This window comes from Coregonus clupeaformis, chromosome 30 (assembly GCF_020615455.1).
Source record: "Coregonus clupeaformis isolate EN_2021a chromosome 30, ASM2061545v1, whole genome shotgun sequence".
Taxonomy (NCBI): domain Eukaryota; kingdom Metazoa; phylum Chordata; class Actinopteri; order Salmoniformes; family Salmonidae; genus Coregonus; species Coregonus clupeaformis.
This window is the reverse complement of record NC_059221.1, coordinates 25,598,175-25,618,342: the sequence shown is the minus strand read 5'-3', so window position 1 is coordinate 25,618,342 and position 20,168 is coordinate 25,598,175. Positions and strand designations below refer to the sequence as shown.

Genomic DNA, 20,168 nt, shown 5'->3' with positions numbered 1-20,168 from the left:
ATATTTCAGCAAACATACAGTGAGGGGAAAAAAGTATTTGATCCCCTGCTGATTTTGTACGTTTGCCCACTGACAAAGACATGATCAGTCTATCATTTTAATGGTAGGTTTATTTGAACAGTGAGAGACAGAATAACAACAACAAAAATCCAGAAAAACGCATGTCAAAAATGTTATAAATTGATTTGCATTTTAATGAGGGAAATAAGTATTTGACCCCTCTGCAAAACATGACTTAGTACTTGGTGGTGGCAAAACCCTTGTTGGCAATCACAGAGGTCAGACGTTTCTTGTAGTTGGCCACCAGGTTTGCACACATCTCAGGAGGGATTTTGTCCCACTCCTCTTTGCAGATCTTCTCCAAGTCATTAAGGTTTTGAGGCTGACGTTTGGCAACTCGAACCTTCAGCTCCCTCCACAGATTTTCTATGGGATTAAGGTCTGGAGACTGGCTAGGCCACTCCAGGACCTTAATGTGCTTCTTCTTGAGCCACTCCTTTGTTGCCTTGGCCGTATGTTTTGGGTCATTGTCATGCTGGAATACCCATCCATGACCCATTTTCAATGCCCTGGCTGAGGGAAGGAGGTTCTCACCCAAGATTTGACGGAACATGGCCCCGTCCATCGTCCCTTTAATGCGGCGAAGTTTTCCTGTCCCGTTAGCAGAAAAACACCCCCAAAGCATAATGTTTCCACCTCCATGTTTGACGGTTGGGATGGTGTTCTTGGGGTCATAGGCAGCATTCCTCCTCCTCCAAACACGGCGAGTTGAGTTGATGCCAAAGAGCTCCATTTGGTCTCATCTGACCACAACACTTTCACCCAGTTCTCCTCTGAATCATTCAGATGTTCATTGGCAAACTTCAGAGCAGGGGGACCTTGCGGGCGCTGCAGGATTTCAGTCCTTCACAGCGTAGTGTGTTACCAATTGTTTTCTTGGTGACTATGGTCCCAGCTGCCTTGAGATCATTGACAAGATCCTCCCGTGTAGTTCTGGGCTGATTCCTCACCGTTCTCATGATCATTGCAACTCCACGAGGTGAGATCTTGCATGGAGCCCCAGGCCGAGGGAGATTGACAGTTATTTTGTGTTTCTTCCATTTGCGAATAATCGCACCAACTGTTATCACCTTCTCACCAAGCTGCTTGGCGATGGTCTTGTAGCCCATTCCAGCCTTGTGTAAGTCTACAATCTTGTCCCTGACATCCTTGGAGAGCTCTTTGGTTTTGGCCATGGTGGAGAGTTTGGAATCTGATTGATTGCTTCTGTGGACAGGTGTCTTTTATACAGGTAACAAGCTGAGATTAGGAGCACTCCCTTTAAGAGTGTGCTCCTAATCTCAGCTCGTTACCTGTATAAAAGACACCTGGGAGCCAGAAATCTTTCTGATTGAGAGGGGGTTAAATACTTATTTCCCTCATTAAAATGCTAATCAATTTATAACATTTTTGACATTTCTGGATTTTTTTGTTGTTATTCTGTCTCTCACTGTTCAAATAAACCTACCATTAAAATTATAGACTGATCATTTCTTTGTCAGTGGGCAAACGTACAAAATCAGCAGGGGATCAAATACTTTTTTCCCTCACTGTATGTCAACTTCAGTCTAGCTAAATGAGGTGGAGCTAACAAAACATTCCAAAAACAAATCTGTCAACAAAATGTATTACAGTACTTGACTATCTGAGGTGGAAGCTAACTACAGTAACTCCCTAATAACAGGGCTACACAGAGAAACTGTGTTGCAATTTGAGTTGCAGTTGAGTTGCTTGCTAACGTTAGTTGCTGGGGGGGGTTTTCACAAAACACTTAAGACGCAATTAGCTAGTTACCTTCAACATGCGTTGCAACAAAGTAGTCCAGTGTCTGACGCTAGCCTAATCCAACAACAGTCATGACTCGTGACCGGTTAACGTTACGTTGACTCGTGACCGGTTAACGTTACCTCAGGCTCCATTGACTCGCCTCCTCCATTCAGTCCAGCTTTTCCTAGACTCCGAAGTCAGCGGTGTTGATGATGGTCGGTCGGTCGGTAACCCCTACACCATAACCCTCGAAAATGGAGGTGCAAGCAGAGCGCTTCAACGTAGTCCTATGACTCCTTTCCATTCGGAAACTCCCGGTTGCCGCTTTGAAAGTGCCCTTCATCCCGAAGTCTTCCTCCGCGTAGTGCTGTCTGCAGATCCTGCCAGCTCGAGCTGACACGTCCTTCCTCTTCAGGACATGGAGCCACTTCTTCAAATGTTGTGGGTCCTTGGGCAGCCGATGGTAGCTTACCGAGGGATTTTCTTGGAGCCAATTCCTACAGCCCTGGCTCTATACAGTTCATGTCTGAATGACTTCTTGTTGTTGCCGTCTTCGTTGTCTGCACCTAACCTCACGCTCTTCCATTCACTCCATGCGCGAAAACTTCTTGTTTCTTCTTCTGTGGATTTTATATGGCGGTTGGCAACCAACTTTAAAGGTGCATTACCGCCACCAACTGGACTGGAGTGTGGACCAGAGACAGGAAGGTCAAAATCCTACCCAATAATCACGTCTCCCTAAGGAAACGAAATACATAATGAAATACTACAACAGTTCGCTTAATCCTGGCTCTGCAACCCCATTGCTCCTCAAATCTAATAACGATCGCACCCTTTCTCTCGCATATTTCTGGCGCTGAAATAGAACGTGTTCCACTGCCTCCATCTCCTCCTCACAATGATCACACCTCCCAGTCGGATGTTTCCCCACCACTTTCAATGAACTATTAGTGCCTTGTGTGTCCCAGTCTCAGCCTTGTGATTACACTGTCCTCCCTTCTCTCTCGGCCTGATGACCTCCCTGCCCCCACCTTTTCCTGGATCTCATACAGGCGTCTTCCCTTTCTCTCCCTGTTCCACAACTCTTGCCACTTATTTTTTAACCACTGTTCTTATTAATCCCTTGGCTTCTGCTTTACTGATTTGACAATTCCATCTTAACATTAGGATGTTTAAGAGTCTGCTTGGCGATAATATCCACTTCCTCATTCCCCTCTACTCCCCACATGAGCTGGTGCCCAGAGGAACATCACAAATACCCCCCCCCCATCTGTTTCACCCTATACAAACACTGCAAAACCTCATACAATACATCCTATCTGCTCTGAGACACCACATGAATTTAAGCTCATCAGTGCTGCACAAGGAGTCAGAGCAGATGACCACCCTGTCTGGCCACACCTCCTCCAGCCACTCTGCAGCCAATAGTACGGTCAGCAACTCCCGTTGTGTGAACAGATAAATGATCCGTTGCTCTCATTTCGTCACTGCCTCCTTAAACTCAGGAACACTAAAAGCTGCTCCTGTCCTCCCTGTTTTAGGGTCCTTAGATCCACCTGTGAATATACTAAAAGAAAGCATAGTATTGTGTTCTTAAAATGTTCACTTACAACTGAATCTACTCCTTCCTCAACATCTCTTACCCTCTCAAGCAACCCTAGACCTATCACTGGCTGAGGGAGAAACCAGGGTGGGATATCAGGAAGAACCACAGAGGGGCTAAACGCCCTCCCAAACAACCCCGTCTCTCTCACCATGCTATTGCCTATCCACCCAATTCAGATTGTGTTCATGTTCCCAGCACTCTAGGAGCACCTTTTTCGTAGGATGTGTAACCTGATGTCCTTGTAGATTTACCCAATATGTCACGGCTGGCTGTTGTCTTCTTAACTTTAACAGCATCTCTCCCAACTCTACCTGCATCGCTGCCACCGGGGAGGTCCTGAGTGCTCCACGACATATTCTTAGGGCTTGGGCCTGGATAACATCTAGCTTTCTTTTTTTTTTTTAAGATGCCATTCTATCTGCCCACCACTCCATTCCTTACAAGCAACGCATCACATTCAATATTTTCTTTCCTTTGACATATGTTGGAAAAGCATTCCAGGTGAAGCTGGTTGAGAGAATGCCAAGAGTGTGCAAAGCTGTTATCAAGGCAAAGAGTGGCTATTTGAAGAATCTCAAATATAAAATATGTTTTGATTTGTTTAACACTTATTTGGTTACTATATGATTCCATTTGTGTTATTTCATAGTTTTGATGACTTCACTATTATTCTACAATGTAGAAAATAGTAAAAATAAAGAAAAACCCTTGAATGAGTAGGTGTGTCCAAACTTTTGACTGGTATGTTAAATGCACGTTTAGTATTAGTGGATTGAATACATCTCTGCTTAGATTTACTTTCTAAAGTGTTTCCATTCTCCTTGAAGTATATTCAAAACCAAATACTTTTAGATTTTTACTCAAGAAGTATTTTAATGGGTGACTTTCACTTTTACTTGAGTCAATATTAAGGTATCAGTCCACAGGGTTATGAACTATACTGCACCCGCAGTCCACGGGGTTAATACTGCACCTGCAGTCCACGGGGTTAATACTGCACCTGCAGTCTATGCTAGACTGTGCTGTTTTACTGTGCTATGGTAGACTGATGTTTTACTGTGCTATGGTAGACTGATGTTTTACTGTGCTATGGTAGACTGATGTTTTACTGTGCTATGGTAGACTGATGTTTTACTGTGCTATGGTAGACTGATGTTTTACTGTGCTATGGTAGACTGATGTTTTACTGTGCTATGGTAGACTGATGTTTTACTGTGCTATGGTAGACTGTGCCTTGATGTTCTCTAGCTGTAACCAGTTTTAAAAAATAGGATTATTTTTGTTTTTGCTCTGCAGTGCTGTAGTTGCTCTGTAGCCTGCTGTCCTGTCCCCTTCCCTATGGCCAATAGATAGTGCTGTAGTTGCTCTGTAGCCTGCTGTCCTGTCCCCTTCCCTATGGCCAATAGATAGTGCTGTAGTTGCCCTGTAGCCTGCTGTCCTGTCCCCTTCCCTATGGCCAATAGATAGTGCTGTAGTTGCTCTGTAGCCTGCTGTCCTGTCCCCTTCCCTGTGGCCAATAGATAGTGCTGTAGTTGCTCTGTAGCCTGCTGTCCTGTCCCCTTCCCTATGGCCAATAGATAGTGCTGTAGTTGCCCTGTAGCCTGCTGTCCTGTCCCCTTCCCTATGGCCAATAGATAGTGCTGTAGTTGCTCTGTAGCCTGCTGTCCTGTCCCCTTCCCTGTGGCCAATAGATAGTGCTGTAGTTGCTCTGTAGCCTGCTGTCCTGTCCCCTTCCCTATGGCCAATAGATAGTGCTGTAGTTGCTCTGTAGCCTGCTGTCCTGTCCCCTTCCCTATGGCCAATAGATAGTGCTGTAGTTGCTCTGTAGCCTGCTGTCCTGTCCCCTTCCCTATGGCCAATAGATAGTGCTGTAGTTGCTCTGTAGCCTGCTGTCCTGTCCCCTTCCCTATGGCCAATAGATAGTGCTGTAGTTGCTCTGTAGCCTGCTGTCCTGTCCCCTTCCCTATGGCCAATAGATAGTGCTGTAGTTGCTCTGTAGCCTGCTGTCCTGTCCCCTTCCCTATGGCCAATAGATAGTGCTGTAGTTGCTCTGTAGCCTGCTGTCCTGTCCCCTTCCCTATGGCCAATAGATAGTGCTGTAGTTGCTCTGTAGCCTGCTGTCCTGTCCCCTTCCCTATGGCCAATAGATAGTGCTGTAGTTGCTCTGTAGCCTGCTGTCCTGTCCCCTTCCCTATGGCCAATAGATAGTGCTGTAGTTGCTCTGTAGCCTGCTGTCCTGTCCCCTTCCCTATGGCCAGTAGATAGTGCTGTAGTTGCTCTGTAGCCTGCTGTCCTGTCCCCTTCCCTATGGCCAGTAGATAGTGCTGTAGTTGCTCTGTAGCCTGCTGTCCTGTCCCCTTCCCTATGGCCAATAGATAGTGCTGTAGTTGCTCTGTAGCCTGCTGTCCTGTCCCCTTCCCTGTGGCCAATAGATAGTGCTGTAGTTGCTCTGTAGCCTGCTGTCCTGTCCCTTCCCTATGGCCAATAGATAGTGCTGTAGTTGCTCTGTAGCCTGCTGTCCTGTCCCCTTCCCTATGGCCAATAGATAGTGCTGTAGTTGCTCTGTAGCCTGCTGTCCTGTCCCCTTCCCCTATGGCCAATAGATAGTGCTGTAGTTGCTCTGTAGCCTGCTGTCCTGTCCCCTTCCCTATGGCCAATAGATAGTGCTGTAGTTGCTCTGTAGCCTGCTGTCCTGTCCCCTTCCCTATGGCCAATAGATAGTGCTGTAGTTGCTCTGTAGCCTGCTGTCCTGTCCCCTTCCCTATGGCCAATAGATAGTGCTGTAGTTGCTCTGTAGCCTGCTGTCCTGTCCCCTTCCCTATGGCCAATAGATAGTGCTGTAGTTGCTCTGTAGCCTGCTGTCCTGTCCCCTTCCCTATGGCCAATAGATAGTGCTGTAGTTGCTCTGTAGCCTGCTGTCCTGTCCCCTTCCCTATGGCCAATAGATAGTGCTGTAGTTGCTCTGTAGCCTGCTGTCCTGTCCCCTTCCCTATGGCCAATAGATAGTGCTGTAGTTGCTCTGTAGCCTGCTGTCCTGTCCCCTTCCCTATGGCCAATAGATAGTGCTGTAGTTGCTCTGTAGCCTGCTGTCCTGTCCCCTTCCCTATGGCCAATAGATAGTGCTGTAGTTGCTCTGTAGCCTGCTGTCCTGTCCCCTTCCCTATGGCCAATAGATAGTGCTGTAGTTGCTCTGTAGCCTGCTGTCCTGTCCCCTTCCCTATGGCCAATAGATAGTGCTGTAGTTGCTCTGTAGCCTGCTGTCCTGTCCCCTTCCCTATGGCCAATAGATAGTGCTGTAGTTGCTCTGTAGCCTGCTGTCCTGTCCCCTTCCCTATGGCCAATAGATAGTGCTGTAGTTGCTCTGTAGCCTGCTGTCCTGTCCCCTTCCCTATGGCCAATAGATAGTGCTGTAGTTGCTCTGTAGCCTGCTGTCCTGTCCCCTTCCCTATGGCCAATAGATAGTGCTGTAGTTGCTCTGTAGCCTGCTGTCCTGTCCCCTTCCCTATGGCCAATAGATAGTGCTGTAGTTGCTCTGTAGCCTGCTGTCCTGTCCCCTTCCCTATGGCCAATAGATAGTGCTGTAGTTGCTCTGTAGCCTGCTGTCCTGTCCCCTTCCCTATGGCCAATAGATAGTGCTGTAGTTGCTCTGTAGCCTGCTGTCCTGTCCCCTTCCCTATGGCCAATAGATAGTGCTGTAGTTGCTCTGTAGCCTGCTGTCCTGTCCCCTTCCCTATGGCCAATAGATAGTGCTGTAGTTGCTCTGTAGCCTGCTGTCCTGTCCCCTTCCCTATGGCCAATAGATAGTGCTGTAGTTGCTCTGTAGCCTGCTGTCCTGTCCCCTTCCCCTATGGCCAATAGATAGTGCTGTAGTTGCTCTGTAGCCTGCTGTCCTGTCCCCTTCCCTATGGCCAATAGATAGTGCTGTAGTTGCTCTGTAGCCTGCTGTCCTGTCCCCTTCCCTATGGCCAATAGATAGTGCTGTAGTTGCTCTGTAGCCTGCTGTCCTGTCCCCTTCCCTATGGCCAATAGATAGTGCTGTAGTTGCCCTGTAGCCTGCTGTCCTGTCCCCTTCCCTATGGCCAATAGATAGTGCTGTAGTTGCTCTGTAGCCTGCTGTCCTGTCCCCTTCCCTATGGCCAATAGATAGTGCTGTAGTTGCTCTGTAGCCTGCTGTCCTGTCCCCTTCCCTATGGCCAATAGATAGTGCTGTAGTTGCTCTGTAGCCTGCTGTCCTGTCCCCTTCCCTATGGCCAATAGATAGTGCTGTAGTTGCTCTGTAGCCTGCTGTCCTGTCCCCTTCCCTGTGGCCAATAGATAGTGCTGTAGTTGCTCTGTAGCCTGCTGTCCTGTCCCCTTCCCTATGGCCAATAGATAGTGCTGTAGTTGCTCTGTAGCCTGCTGTCCTGTCCCCTTCCCCTATGGCCAATAGATAGTGCTGTAGTTGCTCTGTAGCCTGCTGTCCTGTCCCCTTCCCCTATGGCCAATAGATAGTGCTGTAGTTGCCCTGTAGCCTGCTGTCCTGTCCCCTTCCCTATGGCCAATAGATAGTGCTGTAGTTGCTCTGTAGCCTGCTGTCCTGTCCCCTTCCCTATGGCCAATAGATAGTGCTGTAGTTGCTCTGTAGCCTGCTGTCCTGTCCCCTTCCCTATGGCCAATAGATAGTGCTGTAGTTGCTCTGTAGCCTGCTGTCCTGTCCCCTTCCCTATGGCCAATAGATAGTGCTGTAGTTGCTCTGTAGCCTGCTGTCCTGTCCCCTTCCCTATGGCCAATAGATAGTGCTGTAGTTGCTCTGTAGCCTGCTGTCCTGTCCCCTTCCCTATGGCCAATAGATAGTGCTGTAGTTGCTCTGTAGCCTGCTGTCCTGTCCCCTTCCCTATGGCCAATAGATAGTGCTGTAGTTGCTCTGTAGCCTGCTGTCCTGTCCCCTTCCCTATGGCCAATAGATAGTGCTGTAGTTGCTCTGTAGCCTGCTGTCCTGTCCCCTTCCCTATGGCCAATAGATAGTGCTGTAGTTGCTCTGTAGCCTGCTGTCCTGTCCCCTTCCCTATGGCCAATAGATAGTGCTGTAGTTGCTCTGTAGCCTGCTGTCCTGTCCCCTTCCCTATGGCCAATAGATAGTGCTGTAGTTGCTCTGTAGCCTGCTGTCCTGTCCCCTTCCCTATGGCCAATAGATAGTGCTGTAGTTGCTCTGTAGCCTGCTGTCCTGTCCCCTTCCCCTATGGCCAATAGATAGTGCTGTAGTTGCTCTGTAGCCTGCTGTCCTGTCCCCTTCCCTATGGCCAATAGATAGTGCTGTAGTTGCTCTGTAGCCTGCTGTCCTGTCCCCTTCCCCTATGGCCAATAGATAGTGCTGTAGTTGCTCTGTAGCCTGCTGTCCTGTCCCCTTCCCTATGGCCAATAGATAGTGCTGTAGTTGCTCTGTAGCCTGCTGTCCTGTCCCCTTCCCTATGGCCAATAGATAGTGCTGTAGTTGCTCTGTAGCCTGCTGTCCTGTCCCCTTCCCTATGGCCAATAGATAGTGCTGTAGTTGCTCTGTAGCCTGCTGTCCTGTCCCCTTCCCTATGGCCAATAGATAGTGCTGTAGTTGCTCTGTAGCCTGCTGTCCTGTCCCCTTCCCTATGGCCAATAGATAGTGCTGTAGTTGCTCTGTAGCCTGCTGTCCTGTCCCCTTCCCTATGGCCAATAGATAGTGCTGTAGTTGCTCTGTAGCCTGCTGTCCTGTCCCCTTCCCTATGGCCAATAGATAGTGCTGTAGTTGCTCTGTAGCCTGCTGTCCTGTCCCCTTCCCTATGGCCAATAGATAGTGCTGTAGTTGCTCTGTAGCCTGCTGTCCTGTCCCCTTCCCTATGGCCAATAGATAGTGCTGTAGTTGCTCTGTAGCCTGCTGTCCTGTCCCCTTCCCTATGGCCAATAGATAGTGCTGTAGTTGCTCTGTAGCCTGCTGTCCTGTCCCCTTCCCTATGGCCAATAGATAGTGCTGTAGTTGCTCTGTAGCCTGCTGTCCTGTCCCCTTCCCTATGGCCAATAGATAGTGCTGTAGTTGCTCTGTAGCCTGCTGTCCTGTCCCCTTCCCTATGGCCAATAGATAGTGCTGTAGTTGCTCTGTAGCCTGCTGTCCTGTCCCCTTCCCTATGGCCAATAGATAGTGCTGTAGTTGCTCTGTAGCCTGCTGTCCTGTCCCCTTCCCCTATGGCCAATAGATAGTGCTGTAGTTGCTCTGTAGCCTGCTGTCCTGTCCCCTTCCCTATGGCCAATAGATAGTGCTGTAGTTGCTCTGTAGCCTGCTGTCCTGTCCCCTTCCCTATGGCCAATAGATAGTGCTGTAGTTGCTCTGTAGCCTGCTGTCCTGTCCCCTTCCCTATGGCCAATAGATAGTGCTGTAGTTGCTCTGTAGCCTGCTGTCCTGTCCCCTTCCCTATGGCCAATAGATAGTGCTGTAGTTGCTCTGTAGCCTGCTGTCCTGTCCCCTTCCCTATGGCCAATAGATAGTGCTGTAGTTGCTCTGTAGCCTGCTGTCCTGTCCCCTTCCCTATGGCCAATAGATAGTGCTGTAGTTGCTCTGTAGCCTGCTGTCCTGTCCCCTTCCCTGTGGCCAATAGATAGTGCTGTAGTTGCTCTGTAGCCTGCTGTCCTGTCCCCTTCCCTATGGCCAATAGATAGTGCTGTAGTTGCTCTGTAGCCTGCTGTCCTGTCCCCTTCCCTATGGCCAATAGATAGTGCTGTAGTTGCTCTGTAGCCTGCTGTCCTGTCCCCTTCCCTATGGCCAATAGATAGTGCTGTAGTTGCTCTGTAGCCTGCTGTCCTGTCCCCTTCCCTATGGCCAATAGATAGTGCTGTAGTTGCTCTGTAGCCTGCTGTCCTGTCCCCTTCCCTATGGCCAATAGATAGTGCTGTAGTTGCTCTGTAGCCTGCTGTCCTGTCCCCTTCCCTATGGCCAATAGATAGTGCTGTAGTTGCTCTGTAGCCTGCTGTCCTGTCCCCTTCCCTATGGCCAATAGATAGTGCTGTAGTTGCTCTGTAGCCTGCTGTCCTGTCCCCTTCCCTATGGCCAATAGATAGTGCTGTAGTTGCTCTGTAGCCTGCTGTCCTGTCCCCTTCCCTATGGCCAATAGATAGTGCTGTAGTTGCTCTGTAGCCTGCTGTCCTGTCCCCTTCCCTATGGCCAATAGATAGTGCTGTAGTTGCTCTGTAGCCTGCTGTCCTGTCCCCTTCCCTATGGCCAATAGATAGTGCTGTAGTTGCTCTGTAGCCTGCTGTCCTGTCCCCTTCCCCTATGGCCAATAGATAGTGCTGTAGTTGCTCTGTAGCCTGCTGTCCTGTCCCCTTCCCTATGGCCAATAGATAGTGCTGTAGTTGCTCTGTAGCCTGCTGTCCTGTCCCCTTCCCTATGGCCAATAGATAGTGCTGTAGTTGCTCTGTAGCCTGCTGTCCTGTCCCCTTCCCTATGGCCAATAGATAGTGCTGTAGTTGCTCTGTAGCCTGCTGTCCTGTCCCCTTCCCTATGGCCAATAGATAGTGCTGTAGTTGCTCTGTAGCCTGCTGTCCTGTCCCCTTCCCTATGGCCAATAGATAGTGCTGTAGTTGCTCTGTAGCCTGCTGTCCTGTCCCCTTCCCTGTGGCCAATAGATAGTGCTGTAGTTGCTCTGTAGCCTGCTGTCCTGTCCCCTTCCCTATGGCCAATAGATAGTGCTGTAGTTGCTCTGTAGCCTGCTGTCCTGTCCCCTTCCCTATGGCCAATAGATAGTGCTGTAGTTGCTCTGTAGCCTGCTGTCCTGTCCCCTTCCCTATGGCCAATAGATAGTGCTGTAGTTGCTCTGTAGCCTGCTGTCCTGTCCCCTTCCCTATGGCCAATAGATAGTGCTGTAGTTGCTCTGTAGCCTGCTGTCCTGTCCCCTTCCCTATGGCCAATAGATAGTGCTGTAGTTGCTCTGTAGCCTGCTGTCCTGTCCCCTTCCCTATGGCCAATAGATAGTGCTGTAGTTGCTCTGTAGCCTGCTGTCCTGTCCCCTTCCCTATGGCCAATAGATAGTGCTGTAGTTGCTCTGTAGCCTGCTGTCCTGTCCCCTTCCCTATGGCCAATAGATAGTGCTGTAGTTGCTCTGTAGCCTGCTGTCCTGTCCCCTTCCCTATGGCCAATAGATAGTGCTGTAGTTGCTCTGTAGCCTGCTGTCCTGTCCCCTTCCCTATGGCCAATAGATAGTGCTGTAGTTGCTCTGTAGCCTGCTGTCCTGTCCCCTTCCCTATGGCCAATAGATAGTGCTGTAGTTGCTCTGTAGCCTGCTGTCCTGTCCCCTTCCCTATGGCCAATAGATAGTGCTGTAGTTGCTCTGTAGCCTGCTGTCCTGTCCCCTTCCCTATGGCCAATAGATAGTGCTGTAGTTGCTCTGTAGCCTGCTGTCCTGTCCCCTTCCCTATGGCCAATAGATAGTGCTGTAGTTGCTCTGTAGCCTGCTGTCCTGTCCCCTTCCCTATGGCCAATAGATAGTGCTGTAGTTGCTCTGTAGCCTGCTGTCCTGTCCCCTTCCCTATGGCCAATAGATAGTGCTGTAGTTGCTCTGTAGCCTGCTGTCCTGTCCCCTTCCCTATGGCCAATAGATAGTGCTGTAGTTGCTCTGTAGCCTGCTGTCCTGTCCCCTTCCCTATGGCCAATAGATAGTGCTGTAGTTGCTCTGTAGCCTGCTGTCCTGTCCCCTTCCCTATGGCCAATAGATAGTGCTGTAGTTGCTCTGTAGCCTGCTGTCCTGTCCCCTTCCCTATGGCCAATAGATAGTGCTGTAGTTGCTCTGTAGCCTGCTGTCCTGTCCCCTTCCCTATGGCCAATAGATAGTGCTGTAGTTGCTCTGTAGCCTGCTGTCCTGTCCCCTTCCCTATGGCCAATAGATAGTGCTGTAGTTGCTCTGTAGCCTGCTGTCCTGTCCCCTTCCCTATGGCCAATAGATAGTGCTGTAGTTGCTCTGTAGCCTGCTGTCCTGTCCCCTTCCCTATGGCCAATAGATAGTGCTGTAGTTGCTCTGTAGCCTGCTGTCCTGTCCCCTTCCCTATGGCCAATAGATAGTGCTGTAGTTGCTCTGTAGCCTGCTGTCCTGTCCCCTTCCCTATGGCCAATAGATAGTGCTGTAGTTGCTCTGTAGCCTGCTGTCCTGTCCCCTTCCCTATGGCCAATAGATAGTGCTGTAGTTGCTCTGTAGCCTGCTGTCCTGTCCCCTTCCCTATGGCCAATAGATAGTGCTGTAGTTGCTCTGTAGCCTGCTGTCCTGTCCCCTTCCCTATGGCCAATAGATAGTGCTGTAGTTGCTCTGTAGCCTGCTGTCCTGTCCCCTTCCCTATGGCCAATAGATAGTGCTGTAGTTGCTCTGTAGCCTGCTGTCCTGTCCCCTTCCCTATGGCCAATAGATAGTGCTGTAGTTGCTCTGTAGCCTGCTGTCCTGTCCCCTTCCCTATGGCCAATAGATAGTGCTGTAGTTGCTCTGTAGCCTGCTGTCCTGTCCCCTTCCCTATGGCCAATAGATAGTGCTGTAGTTGCTCTGTAGCCTGCTGTCCTGTCCCCTTCCCTATGGCCAATAGATAGTGCTGTAGTTGCTCTGTAGCCTGCTGTCCTGTCCCCTTCCCTATGGCCAATAGATAGTGCTGTAGTTGCTCTGTAGCCTGCTGTCCTGTCCCCTTCCCTATGGCCAATAGATAGTGCTGTAGTTGCTCTGTAGCCTGCTGTCCTGTCCCCTTCCCTATGGCCAATAGATAGTGCTGTAGTTGCTCTGTAGCCTGCTGTCCTGTCCCCTTCCCTATGGCCAATAGATAGTGCTGTAGTTGCTCTGTAGCCTGCTGTCCTGTCCCCTTCCCTATGGCCAATAGATAGTGCTGTAGTTGCTCTGTAGCCTGCTGTCCTGTCCCCTTCCCTATGGCCAATAGATAGTGCTGTAGTTGCTCTGTAGCCTGCTGTCCTGTCCCCTTCCCTATGGCCAATAGATAGTGCTGTAGTTGCTCTGTAGCCTGCTGTCCTGTCCCCTTCCCTATGGCCAATAGATAGTGCTGTAGTTGCTCTGTAGCCTGCTGTCCTGTCCCCTTCCCTATGGCCAATAGATAGTGCTGTAGTTGCTCTGTAGCCTGCTGTCCTGTCCCCTTCCCTATGGCCAATAGATAGTGCTGTAGTTGCTCTGTAGCCTGCTGTCCTGTCCCCTTCCCTATGGCCAATAGATAGTGCTGTAGTTGCTCTGTAGCCTGCTGTCCTGTCCCCTTCCCTATGGCCAATAGATAGTGCTGTAGTTGCTCTGTAGCCTGCTGTCCTGTCCCCTTCCCTATGGCCAATAGATAGTGCTGTAGTTGCTCTGTAGCCTGCTGTCCTGTCCCCTTCCCTATGGCCAATAGATAGTGCTGTAGTTGCTCTGTAGCCTGCTGTCCTGTCCCCTTCCCTATGGCCAATAGATAGTGCTGTAGTTGCTCTGTAGCCTGCTGTCCTGTCCCCTTCCCTATGGCCAATAGATAGTGCTGTAGTTGCTCTGTAGCCTGCTGTCCTGTCCCCTTCCCTATGGCCAATAGATAGTGCTGTAGTTGCTCTGTAGCCTGCTGTCCTGTCCCCTTCCCTATGGCCAATAGATAGTGCTGTAGTTGCTCTGTAGCCTGCTGTCCTGTCCCCTTCCCTATGGCCAATAGATAGTGCTGTAGTTGCTCTGTAGCCTGCTGTCCTGTCCCCTTCCCTATGGCCAATAGATAGTGCTGTAGTTGCTCTGTAGCCTGCTGTCCTGTCCCCTTCCCTATGGCCAATAGATAGTGCTGTAGTTGCTCTGTAGCCTGCTGTCCTGTCCCCTTCCCTATGGCCAATAGATAGTGCTGTAGTTGCTCTGTAGCCTGCTGTCCTGTCCCCTTCCCTATGGCCAATAGATAGTGCTGTAGTTGCTCTGTAGCCTGCTGTCCTGTCCCCTTCCCTATGGCCAATAGATAGTGCTGTAGTTGCTCTGTAGCCTGCTGTCCTGTCCCCTTCCCTATGGCCAATAGATAGTGCTGTAGTTGCTCTGTAGCCTGCTGTCCTGTCCCCTTCCCTATGGCCAATAGATAGTGCTGTAGTTGCTCTGTAGCCTGCTGTCCTGTCCCCTTCCCTATGGCCAATAGATAGTGCTGTAGTTGCTCTGTAGCCTGCTGTCCTGTCCCCTTCCCTATGGCCAATAGATAGTGCTGTAGTTGCTCTGTAGCCTGCTGTCCTGTCCCCTTCCCTATGGCCAATAGATAGTGCTGTAGTTGCTCTGTAGCCTGCTGTCCTGTCCCCTTCCCTATGGCCAATAGATAGTGCTGTAGTTGCTCTGTAGCCTGCTGTCCTGTCCCCTTCCCTATGGCCAATAGATAGTGCTGTAGTTGCTCTGTAGCCTGCTGTCCTGTCCCCTTCCCTATGGCCAATAGATAGTGCTGTAGTTGCTCTGTAGCCTGCTGTCCTGTCCCCTTCCCTATGGCCAATAGATAGTGCTGTAGTTGCTCTGTAGCCTGCTGTCCTGTCCCCTTCCCCTATGGCCAATAGATAGTGCTGTAGTTGCTCTGTAGCCTGCTGTCCTGTCCCCTTCCCTGTGGCCAATAGATAGTGCTGTAGTTGCTCTGTAGCCTGCTGTCCTGTCCCCTTCCCTATGGCCAATAGATAGTGCTGTAGTTGCTCTGTAGCCTGCTGTCCTGTCCCCTTCCCTATGGCCAATAGATAGTGCTGTAGTTGCTCTGTAGCCTGCTGTCCTGTCCCCTTCCCTATGGCCAATAGATAGTGCTGTAGTTGCTCTGTAGCCTGCTGTCCTGTCCCCTTCCCTATGGCCAATAGATAGTGCTGTAGTTGCTCTGTAGCCTGCTGTCCTGTCCCCTTCCCTATGGCCAATAGATAGTGCTGTAGTTGCTCTGTAGCCTGCTGTCCTGTCCCCTTCCCTATGGCCAATAGATAGTGCTGTAGTTGCTCTGTAGCCTGCTGTCCTGTCCCCTTCCCTATGGCCAATAGATAGTGCTGTAGTTGCTCTGTAGCCTGCTGTCCTGTCCCCTTCCCTATGGCCAATAGATAGTGCTGTAGTTGCTCTGTAGCCTGCTGTCCTGTCCCCTTCCCTATGGCCAATAGATAGTGCTGTAGTTGCTCTGTAGCCTGCTGTCCTGTCCCCTTCCCTATGGCCAATAGATAGTGCTGTAGTTGCTCTGTAGCCTGCTGTCCTGTCCCCTTCCCTATGGCCAATAGATAGTGCTGTAGTTGCTCTGTAGCCTGCTGTCCTGTCCCCTTCCCTATGGCCAATAGATAGTGCTGTAGTTGCTCTGTAGCCTGCTGTCCTGTCCCCTTCCCTATGGCCAATAGATAGTGCTGTAGTTGCTCTGTAGCCTGCTGTCCTGTCCCCTTCCCTATGGCCAATAGATAGTGCTGTAGTTGCTCTGTAGCCTGCTGTCCTGTCCCCTTCCCTATGGCCAATAGATAGTGCTGTAGTTGCCCTGTAGCCTGCTGTCCTGTCCCCTTCCCTATGGCCAATAGATAGTGCTGTAGTTGCTCTGTAGCCTGCTGTCCTGTCCCCTTCCCTATGGCCAATAGATAGTGCTGTAGTTGCTCTGTAGCCTGCTGTCCTGTCCCCTTCCCTATGGCCAATAGATAGTGCTGTAGTTGCTCTGTAGCCTGCTGTCCTGTCCCCTTCCCTATGGCCAATAGATAGTGCTGTAGTTGCTCTGTAGCCTGCTGTCCTGTCCCCTTCCCTATGGCCAATAGATAGTGCTGTAGTTGCTCTGTAGCCTGCTGTCCTGTCCCCTTCCCTATGGCCAATAGATAGTGCTGTAGTTGCTCTGTAGCCTGCTGTCCTGTCCCCTTCCCTATGGCCAATAGATAGTGCTGTAGTTGCTCTGTAGCCTGCTGTCCTGTCCCCTTCCCTATGGCCAATAGATAGTGCTGTAGTTGCCCTGTAGCCTGCTGTCCTGTCCCCTTCCCTATGGCCAATAGATAGTGCTGTAGTTGCTCTGTAGCCTGCTGTCCTGTCCCCTTCCCTATGGCCAATAGATAGTGCTGTAGTTGCTCTGTAGCCTGCTGTCCTGTCCCCTTCCCTATGGCCAATAGATAGTGCTGTAGTTGCTCTGTAGCCTGCTGTCCTGTCCCCTTCCCCTATGGCCAATAGATAGTGCTGTAGTTGCTCTGTAGCCTGCTGTCCTGTCCCCTTCCCTATGGCCAATAGATAGTGCTGTAGTTGCTCTGTAGCCTGCTGTCCTGTCCCCTTCCCTATGGCCAATAGATAGTGCTGTAGTTGCCCTGTAGCCTGCTGTCCTGTCCCCTTCCCTATGGCCAATAGATAGTGCTGTAGTTGCTCTGTAGCCTGCTGTCCTGTCCCCTTCCCTATGGCCAATAGATAGTGCTGTAGTTGCTCTGTAGCCTGCTGTCCTGTCCCCTTCCCTATGGCCAATAGATAGTGCTGTAGTTGCTCTGTAGCCTGCTGTCCTGTCCCCTTCCCTATGGCCAATAGATAGTGCTGTAGTTGCTCTGTAGCCTGCTGTCCTGTCCCCTTCCCTATGGCCAATAGATAGTGCTGTAGTTGCTCTGTAGCCTGCTGTCCTGTCCCCTTCCCTATGGCCAATAGATAGTGCTGTAGTTGCTCTGTAGCCTGCTGTCCTGTCCCCTTCCCTGTGGCCAATAGATAGTGCTGTAGTTGCTCTGTAGCCTGCTGTCCTGTCCCCTTCCCTATGGCCAATAGATAGTGCTGTAGTTGCCCTGTAGCCTGCTGTCCTGTCCCCTTCCCTATGGCCAATAGATAGTGCTGTAGTTGCTCTGTAGCCTGCTGTCCTGTCCCCTTCCCTATGGCCAATAGATAGTGCTGTAGTTGCTCTGTAGCCTGCTGTCCTGTCCCCTTCCCTATGGCCAATAGATAGTGCTGTAGTTGCTCTGTAGCCTGCTGTCCTGTCCCCTTCCCTATGGCCAATAGATAGTGCTGTAGTTGCTCTGTAGCCTGCTGTCCTGTCCCCTTCCCTATGGCCAATAGATAGTGCTGTAGTTGCTCTGTAGCCTGCTGTCCTGTCCCCTTCCCTATGGCCAATAGATAGTGCTGTAGTTGCTCTGTAGCCTGCTGTCCTGTCCCCTTCCCTATGGCCAATAGATAGTGCTGTAGTTGCTCTGTAGCCTGCTGTCCTGTCCCCTTCCCTGTGGCCAATAGATAGTGCTGTAGTTGCTCTGTAGCCTGCTGTCCTGTCCCCTTCCCTATGGCCAATAGATAGTGCTGTAGTTGCTCTGTAGCCTGCTGTCCTGTCCCCTTCCCTATGGCCAATAGATAGTGCTGTAGTTGCTCTGTAGCCTGCTGTCCTGTCCCCTTCCCTATGGCCAATAGATAGTGCTGTAGTTGCCCTGTAGCCTGCTGTCCTGTCCCCTTCCCTATGGCCAATAGATAGTGCTGTAGTTGCTCTGTAGCCTGCTGTCCTGTCTCCTTCCCTATGGCCAATAGATAGTGCTGTAGTTGCTCTGTAGCCTGCTGTCCTGTCCCCTTCCCTATGGCCAATAGATAGATAGACTCTAAGGGCCGGCTTACCGGACACAGATTAAGCTTTCTTTTTAGTCAAGGACTAGTCTTAATCTCCCTGTGCCCATCCAGACACCCAGCTCCTGTATGATTGATTGATCTCCTCCTCCCCAGACGGTGTCGTACGCCCAGTTCCTGTACCCAACCAATGCCCTGGTCCGCCAGAAGACCCCCTCGGTGGACATCACCCTGCAGCTGCCCCTCACCCAGGTGACCCGGAACAGTATCCCCAGAAACTACACCCCATCTAGGCTTAACTCCAACGTGGGACTGGATTTAGGTATTTGTATTTTTTATTTAACCAGGTTGCATCATATGGATGGATGTAGGTTGCACCTAAGCAATATGGTGAACATTCCTAGTCCATCAGAGGGCAGATTGGAGCTATTATCATAATAATAATAATATAATATGCCATTTAGCAGACGCTTTTATCCAAAGCAACTTACAGTCATGCGTGCATACATTATATATTTTTTTGTGTATGGGTGGTCCCGGGGATCGAACCCACTACCTTGGCGTTACAAGCGCCGTGCTCTACCAGCTGAGCTACAGAGGACCACAGTATCATATTGTGGACTGACTGCACCTGCTGTCCACGGGGCTATGACCTCTACTGCACCTGCTGTCCACGGGGCTATGACCTCTACTGCACCTGCTGTCCACGGGGCTATGACCTCTACTGCACCTGCTGTCCACGGGGCTATGACCTCTACTGCACCTGCTGTCCACGGGGCTATGACCTCTACTGCACCTGCTGTCCACGAGGCTATGACCTCTACTGCACCTGCTGTCCACGGGGCTATGACCTCTACTGCACCTGCTGTCCACGGGGCTATGACCTCTACTGCACCTGCTGTCCACGGGGCTATGACCTCTACTGCACCTGCTGTCCACAGGGCTATACTACCATGCTGGCTTTAATGTGTCCTGTCATACTGGGTGGTCTGTGTCCTGTCATGCTGGGTGGTCTGTGTCCTGTCATACTGGGTGGTCTGTGTCCTGTCATGCTGGGTGGTCTGTGTCCTGTCATACTGGGTGGTCTGTGTCCTGTCATACTGGGTGGTCTGTGTCCTGTCATGCTGGGTGGTCTGTGTCCTGTCATGCTGGGTGGTCTGTGTCCTGTCATACTGGGTGGTCTGTGTCCTGTCATACTGGGTGGTCTGTGTCCTGTCATGCTGGGTGGTCTGTGTCCTGTCATGCTGGGTGGTCTGTGTCCTGTCATACTGGGTGGTCTGTGTCCTGTCATACTGGGTGGTCTGTGTCCTGTCATGCTGGGTGGTCTGTGTCCTGTCATACTGGGTGGTCTGTGTCCTGTCATGCTGGGTGGTCTGTGTCCTGTCATGATGGGTGGTCTGTGTCCTGTCATGATGGGTGGTCTGTGTCCTGTCATACTGGGTGGTCTGTGTCCTGTCATACTGGGTGGTCTGTGTCCTGTCATGCTGGGTGGTCTGTGTCCTGTCATGCTGGGTGGTCTGTGTCCTGTCATACTGGGTGGTCTGTGTCCTGTCATGCTGGGTGGTCTGTGTCCTGTCATGCTGGGTGGTCTGTGTCCTGTCATACTGGGTGGTCTGTGTCCTGTCATGCTGGGTGGTCTGTGTCCTGTCATGCTGGGTGGTCTGTGTCCTGTCATACTGGGTGGTCTGTGTCCTGTCATGCTGGGTGGTCTGTGTCCTGTCATGCTGGGTGGTCTGTGTCCTGTCATACTGGGTGGTCTGTGTCCTGTCATGCTGGGTGGTCTGTGTCCTGTCATGCTGGGTGGTCTGTGTCCTGTCATGCTGGGTGGTCTGTGTCCTGTCATGCTGGGTGGTCTGTGTCCTGTCATGCTGGGTGGTCTGTGTCCTGTCATACTGGGTGGTCTGTGTCCTGTCATACTGGGTGGTCTGTGTCCTGTCATGCTGGGTGGTCTGTGTCCTGTCACGCTGGGTGGTCTGTGTCCTGTCATACTGGGTGGTCTGTGTCCTGTCATGCTGGGTGGTCTGTGTCCTGTCATACTGGGTGGTCTGTGTCCTGTCATACTGGGTGGTCTGTGTCCTGTCATACTGGGTGGTCTGTGTCCTGTCATACTGGGTGGTCTGTGTCCTGTCATGCTGGGTGGTCTGTGTCCTGTCATACTGGGTGGTCTGTGTCCTGTCATACTGGGTGGTCTGTGTCCTGTCATACTGGGTGGTCTGTGTTCTGTAGAGTAGCAGCTGAAATGCTGCTTCAGTCACACAATAATACCAGTATAAGGAGTAATAGAAACCTCTGGGTAATAAAAGGTGTCTGGG

At 50.9% G+C, this 20,168-nt stretch overlaps 1 protein-coding gene across 1 annotated transcript in view; it reads left to right on the top strand.

Annotated features, from left to right (window-relative positions):
- Positions 1–20,168, top strand: part of LOC121546591 (CDK5 and ABL1 enzyme substrate 2-like) — a 100,034-nt gene that overhangs the window by 62,450 nt on the left and 17,416 nt on the right. Inside the window, exon 5 of the mRNA XM_041857835.2 lies at positions 18,013–18,178. Within this exon, the coding sequence (XP_041713769.1) occupies positions 18,013–18,178 (166 nt within the window). The remainder of the gene's footprint in view (positions 1–18,012; positions 18,179–20,168) is intronic.